This window comes from Tauraco erythrolophus, chromosome 26, assembly GCF_009769465.1.
Source record: "Tauraco erythrolophus isolate bTauEry1 chromosome 26, bTauEry1.pri, whole genome shotgun sequence".
Taxonomy (NCBI): domain Eukaryota; kingdom Metazoa; phylum Chordata; class Aves; order Musophagiformes; family Musophagidae; genus Tauraco; species Tauraco erythrolophus.
In genome coordinates, this window is record NC_141490.1 from 1,024,095 (window position 1) to 1,044,727 (window position 20,633).

A 20,633-nucleotide genomic window follows, 5' to 3' on the forward strand; every position below is an offset into this window, starting at 1 on the left:
CAGCCTCTGCCTCTTGTAGGGCAGGTGAGGAAATGTGCTTGTACATACTGAAATATTTCTTCCCCTCCTTCTGTGCTGTTAATTCACTTTGAGCTGCAGCTCGCTGCCCAGTGCTTTTAGCTGTGTCCTCCTGCTTTGACCAGATTCCATCAGTTCTGGCTGCCTTTGCTCTCTGCCCTTCCCATCTGCACCCATGCCTGGCAGCCCCAGCACACCGTGTTCCCCTCCACAGCTCCGGTGCCGAGTTTCCTGCGGGGCTCTGCCACGTGCCGTGTGATGAGGAAGCTTTATTTCAGAGTGTGGCTGCTGGTTGTGATTTTTGCGTGTGTTCCTTCGTGCTGCCAGGTGCAGGGAGCCATGGCAGGAGCATTGGTGTGCATTGGTGACCAGCTTATCCTGGAAGAAGCTTACGATGAGACCTACGTTCCCAAAGAACAAGGTAACCCGTGCCTGTCCTCCCTGGGGGAGGATTCAAACACATGAGTCACTTCTAGTTGTATTGAGGAAACTGGAATCGGGAGAGCATGAGTAGAGAGGGTACAGTAAATGGGATTTCACAGGATGTGGAGCTGAAAAATTAACTTTTTGCTTGCAAAGATAAATGCCATTTTTCGGTCTGTCTCTCTGCTTTACCAGCCTGGTAGGACATACTTGCAGTCCCAGGGCTGTGTTGGCAGCTTTGAGCAGCTTCTCTTGCTTTAGCTGAGGAGATGGGCTTTGTTACGTAGTGCCTGCATCCACAGGTTCCTCTTCCGTTTTCCTAGAAATCCAGAGTTTTGCACGGGAGATCGGGATTGACCCCGAGAAGGAGCCCGAGCTGATGTGGCTGGCCAGGGAAGGCATCGTGGCCCCGTTACCCATGGAGTGGAAGCCCTGGTGAGAGCCCTGTCGGCAGCTGTCCTCTTCGATTCCTGCCCTTCCCTTGCTGTGTGCTGCCCACAGAGCTGGCAGAGCTGGGTACCAGCTGGTGGCGGGGGGGAATGCTGCAACAGATGTTCTTCCTGTGGATGGGCAAGTATTGCTTTAGCTTCTCATGCCATTTTTGCCCTGCAGCCAGGACACCACTGGTGATATCTACTACTTCAACTTTGCCACGGGCCAGTCCACGTGGGACCACCCCTGTGATGATCACTACAGAGCGCTTGTTGTTCAGGAGCGAGAGAAGCTGCTGGCACGTGGCAGCCTGAAAAAGAAAGAGAAGAAGAAGGAAAAGAAAGAGAAGAAAGACAAAAAGGACAAGAAGGAAAAGCAGTCACTGAAGCAACACGCTGTGAGGAGGCTCTGCTGCTTGTGGTGCTTCTGAGGAGGAGCAAGAGGGCTGGGTGGAGGATGAACAAGTGGCTGTGAATTGAAGTGATCCTGTGCTCTTACTGCTTTGAGGTCGGAACAGTGGTCCCCTGACAAGGGATCCTGTCCAGCAGGGTTGTGAGTTTGATGAAAATCCAACAGAAATGGAGTCATAAACCCATCAAGAGTTGGGAAGTTTTGGTTCAGAAGGGCCCATCTGGAGTTGGGGTGATGCTATCACTGAGAAGGATATGGCACCAGCCAAGGATGCTGGTGCTAATCTTTGCAGCAGATATTTGTAGTGCTGGAAAGATTTCCTTCCTTGGAGAGGACAAGGAATGGTGGTTGTGCAGTGATCACACATGTGATGTGTGAGGTTAGTCTGCTTTGCTGTTGGTATCTGCAAGCATAACCAAATTCCCTTTATATCTCAAGTGATAGCAAATCATCCCTACCTTCTGTTTGCCAGTAAAGAGATAAATCTCCAAGGGGAAAGCTGGTGCCTTGTGTTCTTGGTCAAGGTGTAGACCTCTTCAATTCAGCAAGCCTCAATTGGAGTATTTTTCTTTTATATGTATACATGTAATTTCAAGTGCTCAAAAGTTGATGCACCTGTTGATATATAAAATGTATGGTCTATACAAGAGCAACGAGACCATCAGCTGACCTGAGAGAAAGGGTTTAGAGCAGCTGGAGCTGAGGGAAATAGGAGCAGGTGTAGAAGCAGACAGCAGTGAAGGTGTGCTAGAGAGCCATGCTGCAGTCCTTCAGGGGATCACACCTGTACTGCCTTGTGTCTTAGGAGCAGGTGCAAAGAGGGTAATTGATGTGGATCTTTGTTCTGTGGTGGATCTTAATATCAAAACATCTTTCTTCGTTTGCTAAAGATGGCTGGAGAAATGACTAAGGAAGTGGTTTGATATCGGAGTGTGGTAGCAGCCATTCAGCCAGTTCTCATAACTGTGCCCCCAGGTACGGGGAGTGAGCTGTCACTCCTCTCCATGCTGCGTGTCTGGGAGATGGAAGGACCTGTGCTCTACTACAGCAGAGCCTCTGCTGCCTCACCTGCTCCTGGGGTCATCCCCAGCTCAGGTGCTCCATCCTGGCCAGCAGTCGGAGCGGGAGCGTAGCTCCGGGGCTGTGGAACTGTGCCACAGGCTGCAGGAAAGTGAGAGAGGCCCCAGCCCAGAACCCGAACACGTTAGTCTTCGGATGGATTTTTGGGGGAGATGCACTGCCCAGGAGTCTGATGGTGCTGGAGTGCAAAAAGAAGTGAAAAGAGGCACCAGAAGGATGGATCAAGCTCCTGGAGTGTGGGGAGGGAAAGTCGCAGCAGACTTGCAGGTTGAGTGCCAGGGCAGCAGCAGTCCCTGTCCCTTTCCGTTGTTTCCAAATGCTTCTGGAGAACTGGAGAGTGAAGTCTTGCTTCTAAGCTGGGGTTCAGGAGAAAAGGGGCAAAAACATCCTGTTGGAGGTCACGTAAGCAGATGTGGCATTAGTTTTAGTGGTTTACCTAAAGCTCAGGAGGTAGCTCAGAGAAGGAAAAAAAAAAACAACCAAAGTAACTTGCTTTCTGAGCTGGAAACAGGTGATGGGCAGTAAAGCAAGTGGGATGGCAGGGTCAAATACTCTATTTTGCTTGCTGAGTCTCAAGTCCCAGAGTGATTGAGTTGGTTGAAATGACATAAAAACCCATAAGTTACAGCCGCTCTCCTGCATCCATGGCCAGTGCCTTAAGAAGTGGACTCTCTTCCCTCTTAAATGAAAGGGGAAAAAAAATGGGGAAAAGTATGAATTGGCTTTCTCAAACAGAGAAGGAGTATTCCTGGTGGCTGCAGACCATGGTTTTGCTGGTGGGTGCTGTACTGACTTGTCTGAGCACAGCTGAGTCCTGGGGTGGCTGCTGCTGTGGTTGTAGGACACGAGATGGCTTGCAGGTGTGATGGGGCCCACCTAGAAATGTAGCTGTCTCCTTCTGGGAATAGCTGGACTGTTTTGCTCTGCTCTGCCCAAACTCTTTCCCTCTGCCTACAGCAGAATCCTGCCCCTCACTAGGAGCAGCGTCCCAGGTTGTTTTGCCTCTGCCCATAAGTAACTGCCTCAATTTAATACGACCTTACCAAATCTCCTGTTTTGAAGAGAAAAAATGAGTTAACGAATTGCTTTGCTCTGTGTTAACGAATGGCTTTGCTCTGCTGCTGCTGGGACCCAGCTGCGGCTCGGCCAAATCACTGGCTCAGGTTTCTCATTACCAGCATGTGGCAGCGCTCCCTTAGCTGGTAAGAACTATGCCTATAAATATCAGGTAAACTGCAGATTATCCTGGAAGTTTTAATTAGCCTGATGGAAGCGAGTTTGTCTTTGCTGAAGGACAGCTGGTGTCCTCTGCTCCATTCCTGTAGTGAAAGGCCAGCTGTAGGCAATAATTAGGGTCAGAATGTGTGATTTATTCTGCTGCCATTGCTGTGGCAAGGACTTGTGCAGGCACTGGAGCTGTGATTTCTGAGTACACACGTGCTCTGCTGAAGCAACAGCTCTTGACAGCACTGGCATGCTGCGAAGATAATCCTGGGATGTGTGTGGTGCTGGTGTAACCTGTGCGGTGTATGGCAGGGAGAGGCTGCCTGGGTGCAGAATTCCCGAGTCAAACAGAAAGGTCACGTTTCTGGGTGAGGATGACTTGATGTCGAGCGTGTGTTGCTCCGAGGTGAGGATGTTGGATGGCTCCCGGGGCTCTCCGTGCTCTGAAGAAGGTGCATTCAGGGGCTGCTTAGGGATGTGCTGCAGTAGAGCTGCTTTCTGCTGCCTGTAACCTTTCCGCTGGTGTAAGGTGTGGGAGCAGCCTGGATTCGGTCAAAAAAGAGATGGTTATTGCAGCTCGTGGAGAGTAAGAGGCTGCTTGCTGTCGGAGGGGTTCCGCGCTGCACGGAGTAGCAGGGCAAACAGAGGTGAAGCTGCCCAGTTTGCCTTGGGTGTGTGCTGTGGGGAAGAGCCCCTTCCAGAAGGAGGTGGGGGGCACGTGCAGATGTGGGAGTGTGGCTGCTGCGTGTCTCTTGGTTTTGGGGCAATGCCTGTTGATTTTTCTGAATCGTCTCACTGCTGTCATGTCAATCACCGTGTTCAGATGAGTCTTTGGAAGACAAACATGTGGGAGTAAATCCAACAGCTGTTCCTTAGGCATCTCATGGGCTGGTGATTGCTGGGTGTGGGGTCTCACAGCAGCTTTTCAGAGGTGGGGGGTTCAGTATCACGGGTCTCAGCAGCCAGTGTTGGCACAGGGGAGCACTTCCTCCCTCTCTGACCTAAGGAGCGTGAGCCGTGCGCCCGTGCCCTCTGATCAGCCAGTCCCTTCTGCTCTCTCCAGCCCTCGGACGCCCTGCCGGTGCCCATGCCGGTGCCCCTGGGGAGACTGGCTCCGCTGCGGGGCCCTGCGGCTGCTCCGGCCAGCATCCTTCGTGGGTCGCTCCACTCGGACCTGGGCAGCTCGGTGGACTCCAGCCTTGCAGCCAACAGAGGAGCGTGGGTAAGGCTCCCTCTTCTCTGCCAACGTGCCCTGGGAAGCATGGTCTGCAAAGGGTGGCAGGCGTGGTGATGCTTAGGAGCTTAATGACAGTGTTTGTGACCTCTCGTCTGTTTTGAAATACTTTTCTCTGTCAAAAGCACGCTTCCCTGCTCTCTTTCACTATATTTCTTTTCTTTTGCTGCTTCTAGGGATCCTAGTACTAAATTTGTGGTGGGCTTTCTTCTATTATCTTTAGCAGCTCTCGGGACAGAATTGTTTTAATTACTGTTAGAGGGAGGAAAAGTCTGTTAAGTTCATTTTAGTAGAACTTTGATTTGTGTGCAGATGAAGTGTGACACATGGTACAGATAAGGTAACCTGATAAATAATATTTTCACTCAACTATCATCTGCTGAGAACAATTTTCTGGATAACTAAGATTTACAGTGACACTCAATGATCATTTACAGAATGTGCCCTTTGGATCAAGAAAACAACCATGTTCTGAGTGGTAACAAATAGATCTTTTAAAGGAAAACAAAACAAGAGATGTGCAAAATAATATACAAAGCCACCTTTGCTGAAGGCTTTCTTCATGCTGAGTTGAGTCTTGTCACTGGTGACTTCAAACACTTTGCTTCATTGTGTTCCCGACTGAATCGGTGTTGTGAGGCACCGACAGGTTTTGCAGATGTGCTTCTTCGGGATGGGAGCAGAGCCCCTTTGGTGTGCAGCCTCCTAAGGAAGATGTTCTCTCCCTGCTGGACATGGCTGTGCAGAACAAGAGCTGCTGTGTAATCCCGAGCACCTTCTTGGAATCCAGCAGCTTCCCTGCTTGGCCGGTGTCCGAGTCAGTGTGCCTCCCTGCCTTTGTGTCTGCCCTCTCTTCGGCTGTCCTCTCACTCCCCTTTCTCCTTCTGACTTTGCAGGCTGCAGAGACCTGTAAGGCCCCCAGCCAGACCCAGAAGTTGCTGGGCTTGGTCTCCAATGAGAAGAGTTTGTTGAACACAGCGGCACTAGATAAAGGGAGGACGGAAGAGGAAGAAAGTGAGAGTGAGGTAGCTTTTGTGCCTTGGCTCCTAATGCGTGTCGGTAACCAGAGTGCATGAAGCCCCAGGGAATGAGAAGCTGTGATGCCCCCACAGTAATGGCTGCTTGACCATGGTAGTTCTGTTTGGCTCTGGGCCTTAATTTGTGCTGTGTTTCCTCTGTGTGGTTTTTGGTTGCCAGAAAGCATCTAATCCTGTTTTCTCCTAGTACTCCTCTATAAATCAGCATTTGCCGTGATCTGTTTCCAAAGTGGGTTGGCCGTAGGCGTATCTCCTGGGCGTATTGCCATGGCTCTGCTGCCTTTTTTCACTGCTTGGGACCCCCCAGGTCCTCCGGTGTGGCCTGTGGGATGGTGGAGGTCAGAGCTCGATGTTGACCGTCGTCTTTTCAATACTTTCAGAGCCTCCATGGGACAGCGAGCATGTTCAAAAACCTGCACATGGATGTCAGCGCCCTGGGAGGTGGCTTTGACTGCGAGGTAAGACAGTGGGAGAGGAGGCAGGAGAGGAGCTGTGTCCCTGGGGAGGGAGGGAGCGGGCGGGAGAGGTGCCTGAGGGACGAGCTCTGTGTGTCACTTCTGAGCAGGAACAACCTGCAGCAGACTGATGGAGAGGAAGGTGCTGGGGGAGCGTGTGGGAAGGCAGACACTGTCCGCAGGGGACAGCGGTGTGGGTATCAGGGGCAGGTTTGTGCTGGAAGGAGAACACTTGGCGTTTGGTAGGTGGCATTTGAGGAGGAAGCATCTTGGCACAGAGTGCAGAGCTTTGCTCTGTTCTGAATGAAGAAAGAGTGAAGCTTAGAGCCATGCAGGTGCCATGGGTGAACTGGAAATTGACTCTTCCATGGAACAGCAGAATGGAGAGGGTCTCAGATCAGAGAGGGGCCGCTGTGCCTGCTGTGGGAGGAAGGCTTGTTGAGGAAGGGCCATGGTCTCCTTCCTCATTGCTCTTTCCAGTGCGTGTAGAAGGAAGGCTTGTTCTCAGCTGAAGCTGCAATGGTGTCGCTGGGGACCAGAGAGGGGAACGTACTCTGGCAATGCCATTCTTGCACGGTCGCTCAGTTCCGCAAGAATCTTAAACCTCCATGTGAGGCCACTTCCGTGGCAACCTAAACCTGTTTTCTTCTTGGACTGATGAATTCCATGGCTCAGGGCATCAGCGAGTTCCTTACCCGCGTGGCCCTGTGCAGACATTTTGCTCTCCCCGTGGGTGTGCGCTCGCCGCCTGCGCTTCCTTGGCGGTGATCCGCCTTCGGATGACACGGGCACAAAGGGAAGTGCGTTGCAAGCAGCTCTGATCCGACCTGGCTGTTTGCACTGACACTAATCCTTTCTTACCACTTTGAAAATGCCGTTCCAGTATCTGAAAGGCAAATTAATTCCTTTTCAAGTTTTTTACAGTATTTCCCTTATCCAGCCTAGGAAAATTAAGCTGTGAAGTGCTTTGCTGGAGAACCCATTCACAGTGCTGGGCAGAAACTGCAAAGGCTTACACGAAAGTGGATGTGAGAAAGAAAAGCCTGACTCTTTTGTCTCCAAACAACAAGCAGCCTGTCGGTGCCCAATTCGTCACCGAAATGTTAATGTGTCCAGGAAGAAAGAGCTGCCTTGGCATTTCGGTGCTGCAGCAGGGCTTCGGGAAGCTATTACGAAATGGCAATTGCTGCCCAGGAGCCAGGCTCTGTTAACCCAGATGGGTGATATCTGGGTCCTGATGAGAGATTAGTGCCCTGCTGGAAAAGATAATTCAGTTGTAGTTCCATCAGATGGCAGCAGAAATCATTCCTGTGAGCCCACAGCCGGAGCTGTTCCTCAGCTTCCTTACAAATGGAGAGGAGAGGATTGGTAGAGCAAGCCCTACCGAGGGGGGGAAATCTAAGCAGTAAGGGGGTGATGTGATGAAAAATCTCGTTTTGTGTAGCCTGTGGATGGCGGTTGAATACCTACGCTCGAAGGAAACAAGCGTGTGGTTTTAGTGACTTGCTGAGACACAAGGGTGTTGGGTGAGAGCAGAGGCTGCATCGGAGATGGCACGAGTGTCTGGGAGAGAGGGAGGAGAAATGGAAAGGAACCTTCAGTGTGCTTTTCTGGAGCAAGGAGTAAGTTATCTGGGGAAGAGGCACTGAAAACGAGAGCTAAGTCCAATGCTGGAGAACTCTAGGTGTGAGGGTTGTGTGTGGTGGTTAGAATGGACTCGTGGAAAGAGTAGAGGGCCTCTTCTAGGCACCTTGGTTTGCTTGGCTGCTCGTGGGGTTAGCTGTCACCTGAACCCAGCTTGCTTGCCTCCCGTGTTCCTGTGATGGAGTGGCTGCTGCAGACATGTGGGACTCTGCTCTAAAATACAGGAGGGCTTTGGGATCCTGCTGGAAGGGGCAAGAGGAGGAAAAGGTCTGGCAGCATCTCTGGGTGCCCGAGGAGAGGGTCCCACAGCAGCAGGAATGATCCCCTGATGCAGTGCTTGCAGCTTGGGAGGTTCAGTGCTCTGCCTTCTGTGCAGGTCAATCTCTGGGTAAACACGGGGAGCCAAGGGGGTCCTTTGTGTGGTGGGGAACTGCCACGCGAGGCTGCTTCAGCAGATGGAGATGTGTGAAAGGGAGCTGCCTCTGTGAGTAAACATCGTGCAATACAGCTTGTGCTGCTGCAGAGATGTATGTGCAGGAAGCAGCGCTGCTGCTTCCCAGGAAACAGAGACATCCGTAAACCGCCAGTGCAGGGATGGTGAGTGGAAGGGGAGCAATGGCTGAGGTGTCCAGAGCCTCACTCTCTGCCATGCTGGGGGAGCGTGGCGGAGAACTGCTGTGGTGAGCCACTGCTGGTGGGGGTCCTGAGCTGGGAAGAAAGAATCTGGGGGAACACTGGGTTGATGGGGCTGGCCAGCTGGAAAAGCAGCAGTGGTAAAGCACATGGAGTGCAAACAGTTGGATGCTTGGGGAACCTGGGCCTGTGAGCTCCTGAGCGGAGGTTGGAGAGCTTTCTGCTCCAGGGACACGCTCAGTGGGTGATACGCAGGGCGGTGACCCAGCTGACTTGGGAAGGTGGTGAGGACTTGTGCTAGCGGATGTGTCACCTACCAGGAGAACAGCAGAGCAGAGGAGGGGAGCGGCGGCAGCCCGTTAGCTGATGTCGCTGAAGCTGATCTCCAGCACCGAGGGAGTCCTGCGGAGGAGGCTGGCAGCCCGAGAGAGGTGATGAGTGGCTCCCTGACATCACCGTCCTGCTTGCATGATGTCGCTGAAGCCGTGCACGCAGTAGGCAGCTTCTGGTGTTGTGCTGTGGATCCGGTCGTTGCTTGGTTTGTTTGTTTTGCTGCTTAAAGCACTGTGTGCGTGGAGAGAGGTGTAAACTTGAAAACCAAGGGCAAGTGCTGCCCAGAGGAGGTCTGGCAAGCCTACCCCCTCCCTGTGCTGCTGTGCCTGAGAACAGCCTGAAATCAGGGAGCAGGGGAGGAGCACATCACCTTTCAAAGGCATTCTATATGTAGTATGAGACTCTTCCTCTTTTTATTTTTCTTTTAAAGTTAGAAAGAACATGGAATTTTTTTGTTGTAATCTCTTACGTTCAACATTTTGAAGGCCAAAGAGGTGGCATGGTCATCCTGTCTCCTGAGATAAGTAGGATTCGGTTTTGGTGGCTGCTGTTCATCCTGGTTGTTCATCCCTGGATCAGATGCCTTTCCAAAACCTGGTCCCACTGGTGTCAATGGCTTTGCTCCAGACGTACACTGATCACTGGAATTCGTGATTTGATAGGCAGAAATGTCACAGTGGTTAGTGTAGCTCAGCTGCAGGTGAAACGTGTTGCAGCTTGTGAGAAGATCAGCTAAAGCTGATTACAACCTGACTGACTTGTCCTAGCTCTGAAATCCGTAGAAAATCCATAGTCTGTTTTTGCATGAGGAAAACCTCCCCCCTCCTCCTCTTTCCCCTGTGTCTGATGGGCATAGTTCCCTCTTCTGGAGAGTTGCATTTGTGATCATTAAGATGTAATGTTAACCAAAGCTTTGTCTCTGTCTGTCCTTAAAATAGGATTCTACCTGCTAACAAAACTATTCTGGGATATTCGAGTAACTGAGGCAAAGTTGCCTGGAGACAAATCTTTGTGTGCTCAGTATTATTGGATGCATCGGTATATTCTGTTGTGGTGCCTGTGTGCCCCTCGAAGGGAAATGCCTGCACAGTGTTTCAAGCAGAATCATCCTGACTGGTGTCATCTGGCATCTTGTTTCCTGGGCACTGCCAGATGTCCTGGAGAGGGATCCTCAGGAGAACTCTAAAGCCAGCCTGCCCAAAAGGGAGCACAGCTTCCCAGGTGCCCTAATGCCCAGATATAAAGGGAAGTGTAGCAAGGACTCCTCTGCTGGAGTAAAGCTAAAGAACTGCCACTTGCACATGTTTTTCTGGATTTCAGAAGGAAGGTGTCCTGGAGGCCTTGGCACAGCCTGGCTAGTGGCTGGGTGGTGTGTCTGAACCCCTGCTGTCCAGGCACTCCCCTGGAAAGGGGCTGTGAGCTTTCGTTTATGGCTCAGGGAACTGCAGGTGAGGCTCTGAACTGCAGTTTTTTCGGAAGGACCCAGTGATGAGATTTCTGTCCTCCTCTCTGCTCTGATGGATGGCTCGCTCAGCCCTGAGAAGGTGTCTCAGACAAACGACGTGCTCGGAGACGTTCTTCCAGTTTGCCGCAGCTCCGGGTTTAAAGCTGACAGTGTTGCGGTTGCACTTTGATAAAAATACATCGTTAAAATGTGCGCTCCGTGTACGGTACACGCTGTACGCAGGGTGCAGCTAATGCTTGACAAGGCACCGCGGCATTAATAAAACAGCGAGGAAGCACGCCGTGCGAGCAGTTGTGTTTGCCTACTGATGGGGGACCTCTTCCTGCTCCCCCTGGCTGCCGTGCTTTGTGTTGTGAGCCCTGTGGCCCCCTGCTGCTGGGAGAGGCAGTCCAGCCTTTGGGTGACTAAGCTTTAATTCGGGGTGTTTTTCCCCAAGGCCGGTGGGTTCTGCCGTTTCTCCATCTCCAGCTAGCTGTGGTGTGGTGCCGAAATCAGTGCCAGCCCTCGAATTTGTCCTGCTGGAACACGGGATGGTTGTGTCCTGCCTACTCTTCTCTGCTTGTCAGTTCAGGCAGGAGTTAGATGTCCTGTAATAGTCTCTTGCACGTTTCCTTCTCTCACTGGACAGATCCAATGTGGAAGCATGGAAGGGTCTGTTGCAGAGCATGTAGGTGCTCCCAGGGGCTGAGAGCACCTTTTGTCTGCGGGAGACCTTGTGAATAAAAATGGCAACAGATTTAAAAAAAAAAAAAAAAAATTCTGAGCCCAAGAAATGAGTGTTTATCTCAAGTTCCTTGCCTTTGGAAGGGACTGTATATAAAGAAATCAAAGTGGTCTTAGTCACCCAAAGCTTCGTGATTCTGCTGCTTGCCGTAGGAGAACCCGTGCTGCTTCTGACCCCTGCGCCCTCCCAGGGAGGGGGTAATGAATGTTGTAATTGTTTGACTTCCTGCCTAGAAGGAGTCTCTCAAATCAAGACATGCTGAAGAAGGGCGAGAGTCTTCCTTGGATTCTGACGCTGCGTGCCCTCCGACTCCAGTTCCAGCCCTTCCCGGAGATGCTGACAGCTGCCTGTCTGGCTCGAACGAGGAGGAGCCCGATGGGGAGCTGGCTGAGAACGGACTGCTGGGCAAGAAAGATGCCGAGGTGGAAGGTGACATCTCTGCAGCTGAAGAGCTGCCAGAGTCTCTGGGGGAAAGGAGCGCAGCGGGGACGGACGTGCCCAGCGATCCCGGGCAACCTCGAGCTGCGTCTCCGGCTGCCGGCGCTGCCGAGGCGGATCAGCTGGCGAGCCCGGCTGCCACCGCCGACACCGTGTCTGTTGGCGAAAAGATAGTGAATGAAAGGAAGGAAGAAGCAGCAGCTGGTCTGAAAACAGACAGCAGGCTGGATGCTGGCACAGTAAGAGACCTGCCTGCGTGGGCCGGGTTTGGTGTGGAAGCTGCTGTGGCTGTTCCCGTTGCTTCGTAAGGCCGTGGTTCGGGAAAGCTGAGTGCCTACCTGCTTTCTGTCAAGTCAGCAGAAGCGCTTTCCGAGTCAGTGGGTGTTCCTGGGGCCACGAGCGCTCCGGGCTCCCAGGTGGGCACCTTCAGCACCGAGCTAGGGAACCATGTGTTTATGCAAAGTGCTGTCCAAAGCCACCGGCAGGCAAAGCCCCTGAACCGCGACGCGTGTTTTGAGTCTTGGAGGAGAAGGAAGTCTCAGCTTTCGGTGCTGCCATCTGGACGAGGCAGGCAGGTTTCGCAGCGACGCTCGCTCCGAGCCCAGCTGTCCGCTGCTTTGTTTCGCTCCTTCTGTTGTTTCTCTCAGCTTGTGCGGAACCAGGGCACAAGTGTAAAGTGAGCTGCCAGCTGCGACGTTCGCGGCTCTGCGGAAGGATGCTCCGCGGAGGTGCGAGGTCGGAGCAGGGAAGGACGGTGCCTCGGGGCTGGCTCCAGAGCTATAGCTCAAGCCCGCTTAGCCCAGTACCTCCCAGTGTGCCCACTGCTTTCCTGGCACATCAGGGAGGAGACCTGGCAAACACCCAACTGCCGTCAGCTGAACCGGGGTGAATGGTTGTGTGGTCTGTGGCAGGAGAACCGCCACGGAGTGTCAGGAGCTGCGGATGGGTTCACGGCCTGGCCCCTGCAACTGGGGTGCCAGCCAGACATGTGCTATCCGCTCTGCTTCGGCGTCTTCCAGAAACATTAGACTGTGAGAGCTGAAAAACTGTCTCTCGCTTCCTTCCTGCTGATCCTGGTTTTCCTACTTCCCTTGACGGGTAACGTCTCTAAGAAACAATAAGCTGTAAAACTGAGCCTGGAAAACATGCTCTGTCCTGCAGAGCTTACAGTCGAAAGCTCTGCTTTTGCAACACTTACCCGCACGCTCGCCCCGTGTGCCCGGGTAGTTCTGCTGAGGCTGGCAGCACTGCATGGGTGTTGACGTTTGACAGCTACGTGCTGCTTTGTGGTGGCTGAGGACACAGGAGTCCTCGCTGCGGTTAGGTGGCCACAGCAAGGTGTGCTTTTAAAGTCCTTTGAAGATCATGGTGCTGTTCTGTGTGGCCTTTAACCACCTGTGTGGCAGGCTGGGGAGTTCTCGGAGCTGCAGAGATCCTTGCAGAAGGAACAGAGGGCAGTGAGCAAGTGCCCTTTATCAGGGATATTTGAAGAGCGCTTCTGTGCCCTCCCCAGTCCCATCTCCTTCCTCAGTCTTCTATCTGTGAAGTGGTGTGTTGGGCTTGCCTTGTGGGTCACAGCTGTAGTGCCTTTCCTGTGATGCTCAGTCGCCTCTTCTTCCTGAGGTTAGAGAGGCCAATGTGTCTTCCCAGTACCAGTTGTCATCATGTTGGAAGTGCCCAGGTGAAGGTGCAGGGGTGAGATATGTGCAAGCTGTAATGCATGTTTCCTCTCAGCTTCTGAAGGCATCTGAGACCAGCGGCTGTGGGGAGGACTTGCAAGTGTCTAACTGCTCGGACAGCGAGCCCGTTTGGCCTGTGGTGAGTCCTGGAAGCTCCCTGTCCCCTGGGTGCAGCTTTCGTGTCCCTCAGGGAACGTGCAGCTGGTTGACGCTGTGCCCACCGCTTGCGGTCCAACTCTGAACTGCTGAGCGATGACCTTACAGCCGTGGCACGGGCCAGCAGCGTCACCTCTGTGGGTGAGGCAACATCCCTGGAAAAGTAGGTCACTTACAGCTGGGACTGCACTCGGGTGATTGCAGAAAGGAGAACAATGAGTGATGTAACAGCTCTGCTGGAAGGGACTCGGCAGCTCCTTCTCAGGGGGGTCCGTCTGGCTGGGAGGGCTGGCTCCCAAGGGTCCCGCAGGGAGAAGGTGCAGGAGGGTGGCCCTGGGATGGGGGGAGATGCCCATCAGCATCTCTCCATCTCCCCAGGAAACTGCTGCTGCCATCTGCCACGGGGAGAAGCGGCAGCGCAGCCAGCAAATGGCTGAGAATGTCATTATTTGTTCGTGTGACTACAAGCCTGTGCGTTGGCAAGTGGCTGCCACCTCCAACAATACCTCTTGTAGTGCTCGCTTGTGGGCATGTACGCGCACACGCTCGCTCCCGCTGCGCAGCCCAGTGCCAGGAGCCCCGGGGACTCTGCCAGGAGGGAGAATTATCTTGGAGAGTGAATAGCTTGTGGGCAACTTGCAGGGGCTGGCTCGTAGGAAAAAATCTCAGGAAATCTGCAGCAGTATCAGAAGGGAGAGCAGCAGAGGCCGGGGGAAGATCCGCCGCTTGCCTTGGACACACCATGTGTCACCCTGCCCGCTGTGGTCGGTGGCACAGGTGTGCACTGGTAGTGTGACACATCTCACCAGTGCCCTCCCCGTGTGGCACTGCAGTCCCCTGGCCTCGCAGGAGGGTTTCCTCGCAGACCATTGGTGAACAGAGCCTCTGTTTTGCGAGCTCCCCGTGCCCAAGCCCGTAGGGAATCCCAATTTCCTGAGCGCCCTGGTCTGCCGTGGCCCCAGCCTGTAGCTCTGCACAAACCACCTCTCAGCCTGTGCCTCTGCGCCTTGGGAAAGAGAAAAACCAGGCTGGTGCTGGCCGAGCCGCGAAGAGCCGTCGGTCTGTCTGCGGTACGGGTACGGCCATGCTTGGATGCAGGCCAGAGTCGTGGTGTAGCCTCTTTTATGTCCTGTAAACCTCTCTAATTGTTCAAATACCTAGTGCTACAGACAACGTGCTGTTGGTGGGTCGGTGAGCGTAGGTTCCAAGCTGTGTTGGGATTTTGGGCTAATCTCTCCGTATCTCTGGCAAAAGCTGCACGTGCCCATCTGACACTGATCTCTCTCTGCTTTCCTTAGGATGTGGGTTCCCAGAGCCACCGTTCTGAGCTGCTACTGGACATGAAGGTTCTGTCTCCTGTTTCGGCCAGCCCCCTGTACAAGGTCAGTGCTCTGCACGTGGTCAGGGCGGCTCCGTGGATAGGCAGGGTAAAACGCTGTGTTGCGGTGCACTAATCACAGGATGATGCCGTTGGCATAAAGGCTCTGCAGAGGCCAGCAGGAGTGGTGTGGGAAGTGTCAGGGCTTCCAGCAGCGCTACTGGTGCATTGTTTTTTCTGCAGAGATGAGGTGCAGGTAACTGCACAAAGAACATAAACTTTGAGTAGAGGTGGCCTTCAAGGGATGCATGTGTGCAAGCTCACACGGGTGCTTTTGCTGCCCCAAAACAAGCGTAGATAAATGCCTTTCCTGGGGAACGGTGGGGAGCAGAGTCTGTTTTACTTTTCTTTTGTGAGTATGTTTGTCCTTTTTCTCTAAAGTGGATGGAAGGGATTTGTGGAATAGAAAGTGATAGCATAAATGGGAGGAAAAGGAGGTTGACTCCCTTTGACAGATTTTGGTCTAGGGAAGCTCATTTTTAAGCATTTTGGTTGTATTGCCTGCTTTCACGTAGGGGGAAAAATGGGCTCTTTCCAGCGAGTCTGGCACATGGAGTAGTGTAGATATGCATGCACGTGACTGTGTCCTGTATCGCATTAGCCCAGGATGTGGCTACCATCAGGCAGTTCTCACTGGAGAAGATTGCTGTGCCTCTTCAGGTTCTAGCCTCGCATTCTCAGCGTGGTGCTGAGCTGGCTTCCCCAGCCCCGCGTTCCTGTCGAGCCCTCTCCCGCACCGCCTCGGCTCACCGGTGCCTTGGCTGGGAGAGCGTGCCGCGTGGCGAGGTGCAGGGTCGGGCTCCAGCTGGGGTGTACTCAGCCTTGCTCTGATTGTAAGTGAGTTGATCAGCTGTGCTGGAGGAGACCCTGGGTGGCAAACTCGCCACCTGTCCAGCAGAGAGGAGTGATCCAGTTAGTGAGGTTGTCTGGAGGATACACCTGTCCTCTTGTGCCTAATAACAAGCGTAATCAGATGTGAAGGGAAAACAAAACATATGCCTGCTGCGTTCTCCCCTCTGCCTCTCGCTGCAGCGCAGTCACTGCATACAAATGGTGCTGGAGCAGCTGCCATCAGAGTTTTCCAGCCCTGTTGTGAGGAGAGGGGTGGGTTGGAAGCAGTGCCCCTGTGGAACTGCAGCTGCTCTTGTGTCGGTGGACAGAAACTGGTCTGAAATGAGACTCTGGCTCATAGGAATGTGTTTGCTTCCAGGAAGTGGGCTTGCCTTGCTTGGAATACACTGGCAGAATAGCCTGCTTCAAAAAAAGACCACTTCTGTCAGCTGCATGAGCACAGTACTGGAGGCTTTTGGTTGGGACAGAGACTGCATGGGCTGCTTCCTGCGGGATGTGGCTTCTCAGCTGGCCGAGGGGAGGCGGCTCCTTTCACCCTTCACTTAAGGAGCATCTGAAGTGCTGGCATCCCACTTTGCTGGCCCTGCTGCCACGCTGAGGGCGATGGAGAGGAGCTGGAGGCAGGCGTGGATCTGAGCTGATGCGTGCTGGAGACCGTGGAGATCTTCCTGCTGAGGACCCTCGGGACCTGTGCTGTGCCGAGGGAAGGCACAGCCTGTTATCTGTCATCCTGCCTTCCTGTGCCCACAGGACCAGCTTTGTGTCATCAGCATGGGAGATGGCCTCTGTGGGACGCAGCCAGGCATTTGGGCAGAGCAGAAAGCTAAGCTGGTGGTGGCACTGGGACAGCTGGGAGTCCTGAGGCACTGAGGGAAGGGTGAGGCTCTTTGGTAGCTTCAGACAAGGCTTAAAACCAGCCCTCACTCCCTGCAGGCAGGTGCTCTCTTGGCATTCCCAGATGTGTTCGGAGATTCCTGCAGCCCGTGACTTCTGGTGGGGGCTGCCCTCCTGGAAAGGTGCGCTGGGCAGGGGTGCAGCTGTGAGCTCAGCAGCATGACTCTGTGACTGGTTATCCCTGTTCCCAGGAAGACCTCGTTCTCCGTTTGTCTGGCTTCTTTCCTCTTACAGGCAGCTGTGACAGAGCCCGTTTTGAGCCAGGAAACATTTGCTGAGCTCGTCGGTTCTTGGGAATTGAAGTCATTATTTACACCGGGGCTGGGGGGGGCTGCCTGGGAGAGCTCTGACCAGGCTGATGTGATGGAAGGTGACAGCACTTGCAGGGAATCCTTCTGCTGTTTGCTCCACTGAACATTTGCATAAGTTACTGCTGTTTTAATTCTGTGGTCTTTTGGCCATGCTCCACAGTACGTTCCCCCACGGCAAGGGCTGAGCTCACCTGCTCTTTCTGTCCCCAAAAATTTAGGAATGGGCTGCTCTTCGGGGGGCCAGAAACCTGAACAGGGAGGATGAGGCCTCACTGTGTTCTCATGTGGGGCTGACAGCTTGCAGAGGGGAGTTGTCCCTCTCCCTGGGTGAGCTGCACAGCGTGTGTCCGTGTGTGCCTGTGCAGGGACAGAGGCACCTGGTAGCTGCAGGTGGGAAAAGGAGCGGCTGAGTATTTATTTCATGTTCAAATATTTGCTATTTGTATTTCAAGTACTTACTATGTCAAAAACAAGCCACCTGAAGTTGCTCAGAGGGTGAACTGAGGGGTCTGGCTTCCTTAGCAGCACCCAAACTGATGTGTTCCGGAGCAAGGAGCCAGGATCTGCCCTTCAGCAGAGCGGCTGTGAGGTCCTGAGAGGCTTTGATGGTGAAGGAGCCAGCAAATTCCATGCTGTTTGCTTTTACCTGCAGGCCTGGGAGCCAGGAGCAGAGGAGGAAGAGCAGAGCAAAGCTGGTCTAGAGGAGGAAGAGCAGAGCAAAAGAACAAAAGCTGCTGAGAGGTATGGTACAAGCAGAGTGAGAAAGGAGGCATGGACAGCTGTAATTCCAGATGACTTTCCTGTCTTGTCTGCCCCTGCTCTGGTCACTGTGACCTGCACAGGCATCCCCTGGAGAACACCCTGAGGTGCTGCAGCTTCTCGCAGAGTCTTTCTCACTAAACCCCTCACTCCTCCTGCCACCTCCGTAGTACTGTCTCAGCTTTGTTTCACCTTCTGGCTCAGTAGGCAGCAAAACTGCCTGTCTTTCATGTCCTCGTGACTGCCCCAGATGTGAGCTGGCTTCTGCTTCCCTTGCAGCTGTCTGACTTTGAGGCTGCGAAAGTCACGCTCTTGCCGAGATGGTCTGAATCTGTTAACGTTGTTTCACCCTGTGATGTTTGACTGTGGAAGACTTGGCCACTGGCCGCTGCCCCGTGACAGACCTCTCTGGTTCTGAGGCAGCCCCAGCCTCGGTCAGCTGGGGGGTCAGCTGGGCTGGCTGGGCTGCCGGCTTGGCACTGGGCACAGCTGGCAGCTGAAGGCTCCCAGGGCTGACCTCGTGCCTGTTACTGGTGGCAGGAGAGCCCAGCTGCAATGGGCACAGTTCTCTTCCACTGCCTTCTGTAGGGGTGGCCTAGAGCAGGTCACTGGTTGACCAAGTGTAAGCATTAAGCTATTCCGTATCCTGGTATGTGGACAACTCTCTAGAGTGTACCAGCTGGAACCTCAAGAGTGATGCGGGCTCCCAGACCCTTAGTTACTGTGAGGACTAGACTGTTCAGGGGAGCTGCTTCCAGCCTGTTTCTAGTGACTTGTTTAACACAGTTGAAGTACGGTGCTGAGCAGTGAGCTCCATGCTCCTGAGCCCTTCTCCTCCACCTTTGAGAGCTGCGGCGTGTGGCATTTGTAGATGAATTGTGTCAAAACACTGTACCTCTGCACAGAGTTACACGTACTCTGGGGCACTGGCAACCAAGAAGCTGTTGCCTGTGCCAGGGAAGCTCGTGAAGGGAAGAAGCTGCAGTCCATCTCGGTGACTGGCTGTGCACACATGGGATTTGCAGCTGTTTTCTTAGAGGAGCCATTTGTGTGAAGGTCCCTGAAAACATGTTCTGCCCACAGGAATTGTCTCCTTATCACTTGGTACCTGCTTCCCAGCTGTGCGTCCTTTCTTTCTCTCTGCCTGTAAAGCTAGCTCGTGCTTGCCTTCTCCCTTTCTGTCCTTCCAAGATGAAGTAGGACTGTAGATGTAAACATGCCTGCCAATATTTCCATCTGTAATTTGGACAACAGTGTGAGTATTGCTAATAGGGCTGACTTACCCTGGGGAGATCCTCTGAGGACTTGGAAGGAGAGGGGGGACAATCCAGGGAAGGGATTCGGCATTTTGAGACTGACACCCGTTACATCCTCAGCTGCCCGTTAGCCTGGCAGGGCTTGAGGTGGTGGGAATGGGTTGGAGCTCTGCTGTGTCTTTGGCAGCCCCATGTTGGACAAACGGGTCCTGTTGGCAGGCATGGCTTGGTGCCTGTCTAGTCGCATGCACATCCTGTCTTCCCTCTGTCTTGTCTACCTGCTGCAGCCACTGGCATCTCATCTGTGCTAATCTGGTCTCCTGTTACCTTTTTTTTTGTGCTGCAAAGTGAGAGGGATCAAAGTGTTTGTGAAACACCAGGAGAGAAGTGTTTGGCATCAGAAAATCCCAATGGAGAAGAGGCTGTGGCGCAGGGGCTGGAGGAGGAATCACTGGATAGCCTGATCGATGTGGAGGAGCCCGCTGCCCTGTGGAAAGTGTAAGGGCTTCATTTAAGTCCCCAGTGTTGTGAGCAAAACAGCTTTTGTCCTTTCGCTCCCCTTCGTGGTGTTTGAAGCTGGCGTGTGAAGTCCGCACACCAGGAGGTGCGGTTTGGTGGGCACAGCGGAGCTCGAACATCTCCGTGTGCCAATCCAAGCAGCTGTTCCGCTGGCGAGAGTGCCAAGCGCACCGTCTGCACCGGGGAGGGCGAGAACAGCAGCTCAGCCCGCGGGGCCCGTGGCACGGGGCTCCGTGGTACGGAGCTTTGCGCTTGGAAAAGCCGCTGCCTCCTTAGCGGTGTCGCCAACGGGGCTGTGCGCCTTCACCCTCCGGGGATCAACGCTTCCGCACAGACTCCCGAGCTCACTGCTGAGACTGGGGAGGAGCAGCAAAAACCCAACGACTCACCCCGTTTTTACAGTCCCAGGGAGCGTTGGTGGCTTGGCGGGAGCGAGACGGGAGCGCTCCGGCTCCGGCGGAAGCTGTTGCTGTAGGAAACCGATGGCCTGTGCAGCCGCGTGCCCGCGGCTCCGCTGCGTTAGAGCATCTCGGGAAAAGCGATTGTGCTGACTTTGCTTTCCCTGTCAAATGACAGATCAGCAGATGTAACTGGGAAAAAATAGGCAGTGTGTCTCTCAGGACGGAGTAGTGGAGAAGGAAGCAATCTTTGATGCAGAGACCAGCACAGTGTCTCCCTTTTTCTGTTGGGAATTGTCGAGTGGGTAAGCGTGAGTGTGGCTGGATCTCTTTTTGAGTGAGAACTGGGGCAAAAGGAAGAACGTGACGAAAAGGTGGAGGGGGCTGAATGGCTTTGCTGAGCAGCCCTATAAATGACCCCTCTGGGGGCAGCTCTGCAGTTGGCCCGGAGCACGCAGCCTTACGGGCGAGTGCTAGCACGGCAGGACTTTTCCAGAGCCCGACGACTCTTTCCTTTGTCTCGTTCTTTTTTGCTAATGGCTGCATAAGTGACCTTTTCTCTTTGACTTGGGGCCCTTATTGCCCTGATTCCTGGCAAAACAGAAGTCCCTCTGCCTTTTGCCAGTGGTCTCGGAGCACGATGAGACCTTGCTGCTCCGGCTCGCGCTAGCAAAGAATAAAAATGCTGTTCCTAGACTAATCTTCATTTTCCCCTCCAGCCTCTCTCAGACCTTATAGTTTTGCTGCTCTCTGTCTGGAAAAAAAACTTAATTAGAAACAGATTGGGTTTGAATTTTTGGAGCACTTAGGGCTTTCTGTTGCCTAGAGCTGGCAAGCTCCCAGCATGCTTCATGTTGCAATAGCAGAAAAATACCTGGTC

At 53.5% G+C, this 20,633-nt stretch overlaps 1 protein-coding gene across 2 annotated transcripts in view; it reads left to right on the top strand.

Annotated features, from left to right (window-relative positions):
• Nucleotides 1–357: 357 nt before the first annotated feature.
• The window catches only part of CEP164 (centrosomal protein 164), a 33,795-nt gene continuing 13,519 nt past the window's right edge, over nt 358–20,633 (top strand). Inside the window, exons 1-12 of one of the 2 annotated variants that reach the window (XM_086627079.1) lie at nt 358–439; nt 765–876; nt 1,054–1,270; nt 4,652–4,792; nt 5,719–5,847; nt 6,240–6,317; nt 8,912–9,022; nt 11,347–11,790; nt 13,286–13,369; nt 14,685–14,768; nt 17,474–17,562; nt 19,185–19,334. In XM_086627079.1, the coding sequence (XP_086483205.1) occupies nt 358–439; nt 765–876; nt 1,054–1,270; nt 4,652–4,792; nt 5,719–5,847; nt 6,240–6,317; nt 8,912–9,022; nt 11,347–11,790; nt 13,286–13,369; nt 14,685–14,768; nt 17,474–17,562; nt 19,185–19,334 (1,721 nt within the window). Of the gene's footprint in view, nt 440–764; nt 877–1,053; nt 1,271–4,651; nt 4,811–5,718; nt 5,848–6,239; nt 6,318–8,911; nt 9,023–11,346; nt 11,791–13,285; nt 13,370–14,684; nt 14,769–17,473; nt 17,563–19,184; nt 19,335–20,633 lie in introns of both variants that reach the window. The other variant, XM_086627080.1, reaches the window with a different exon arrangement.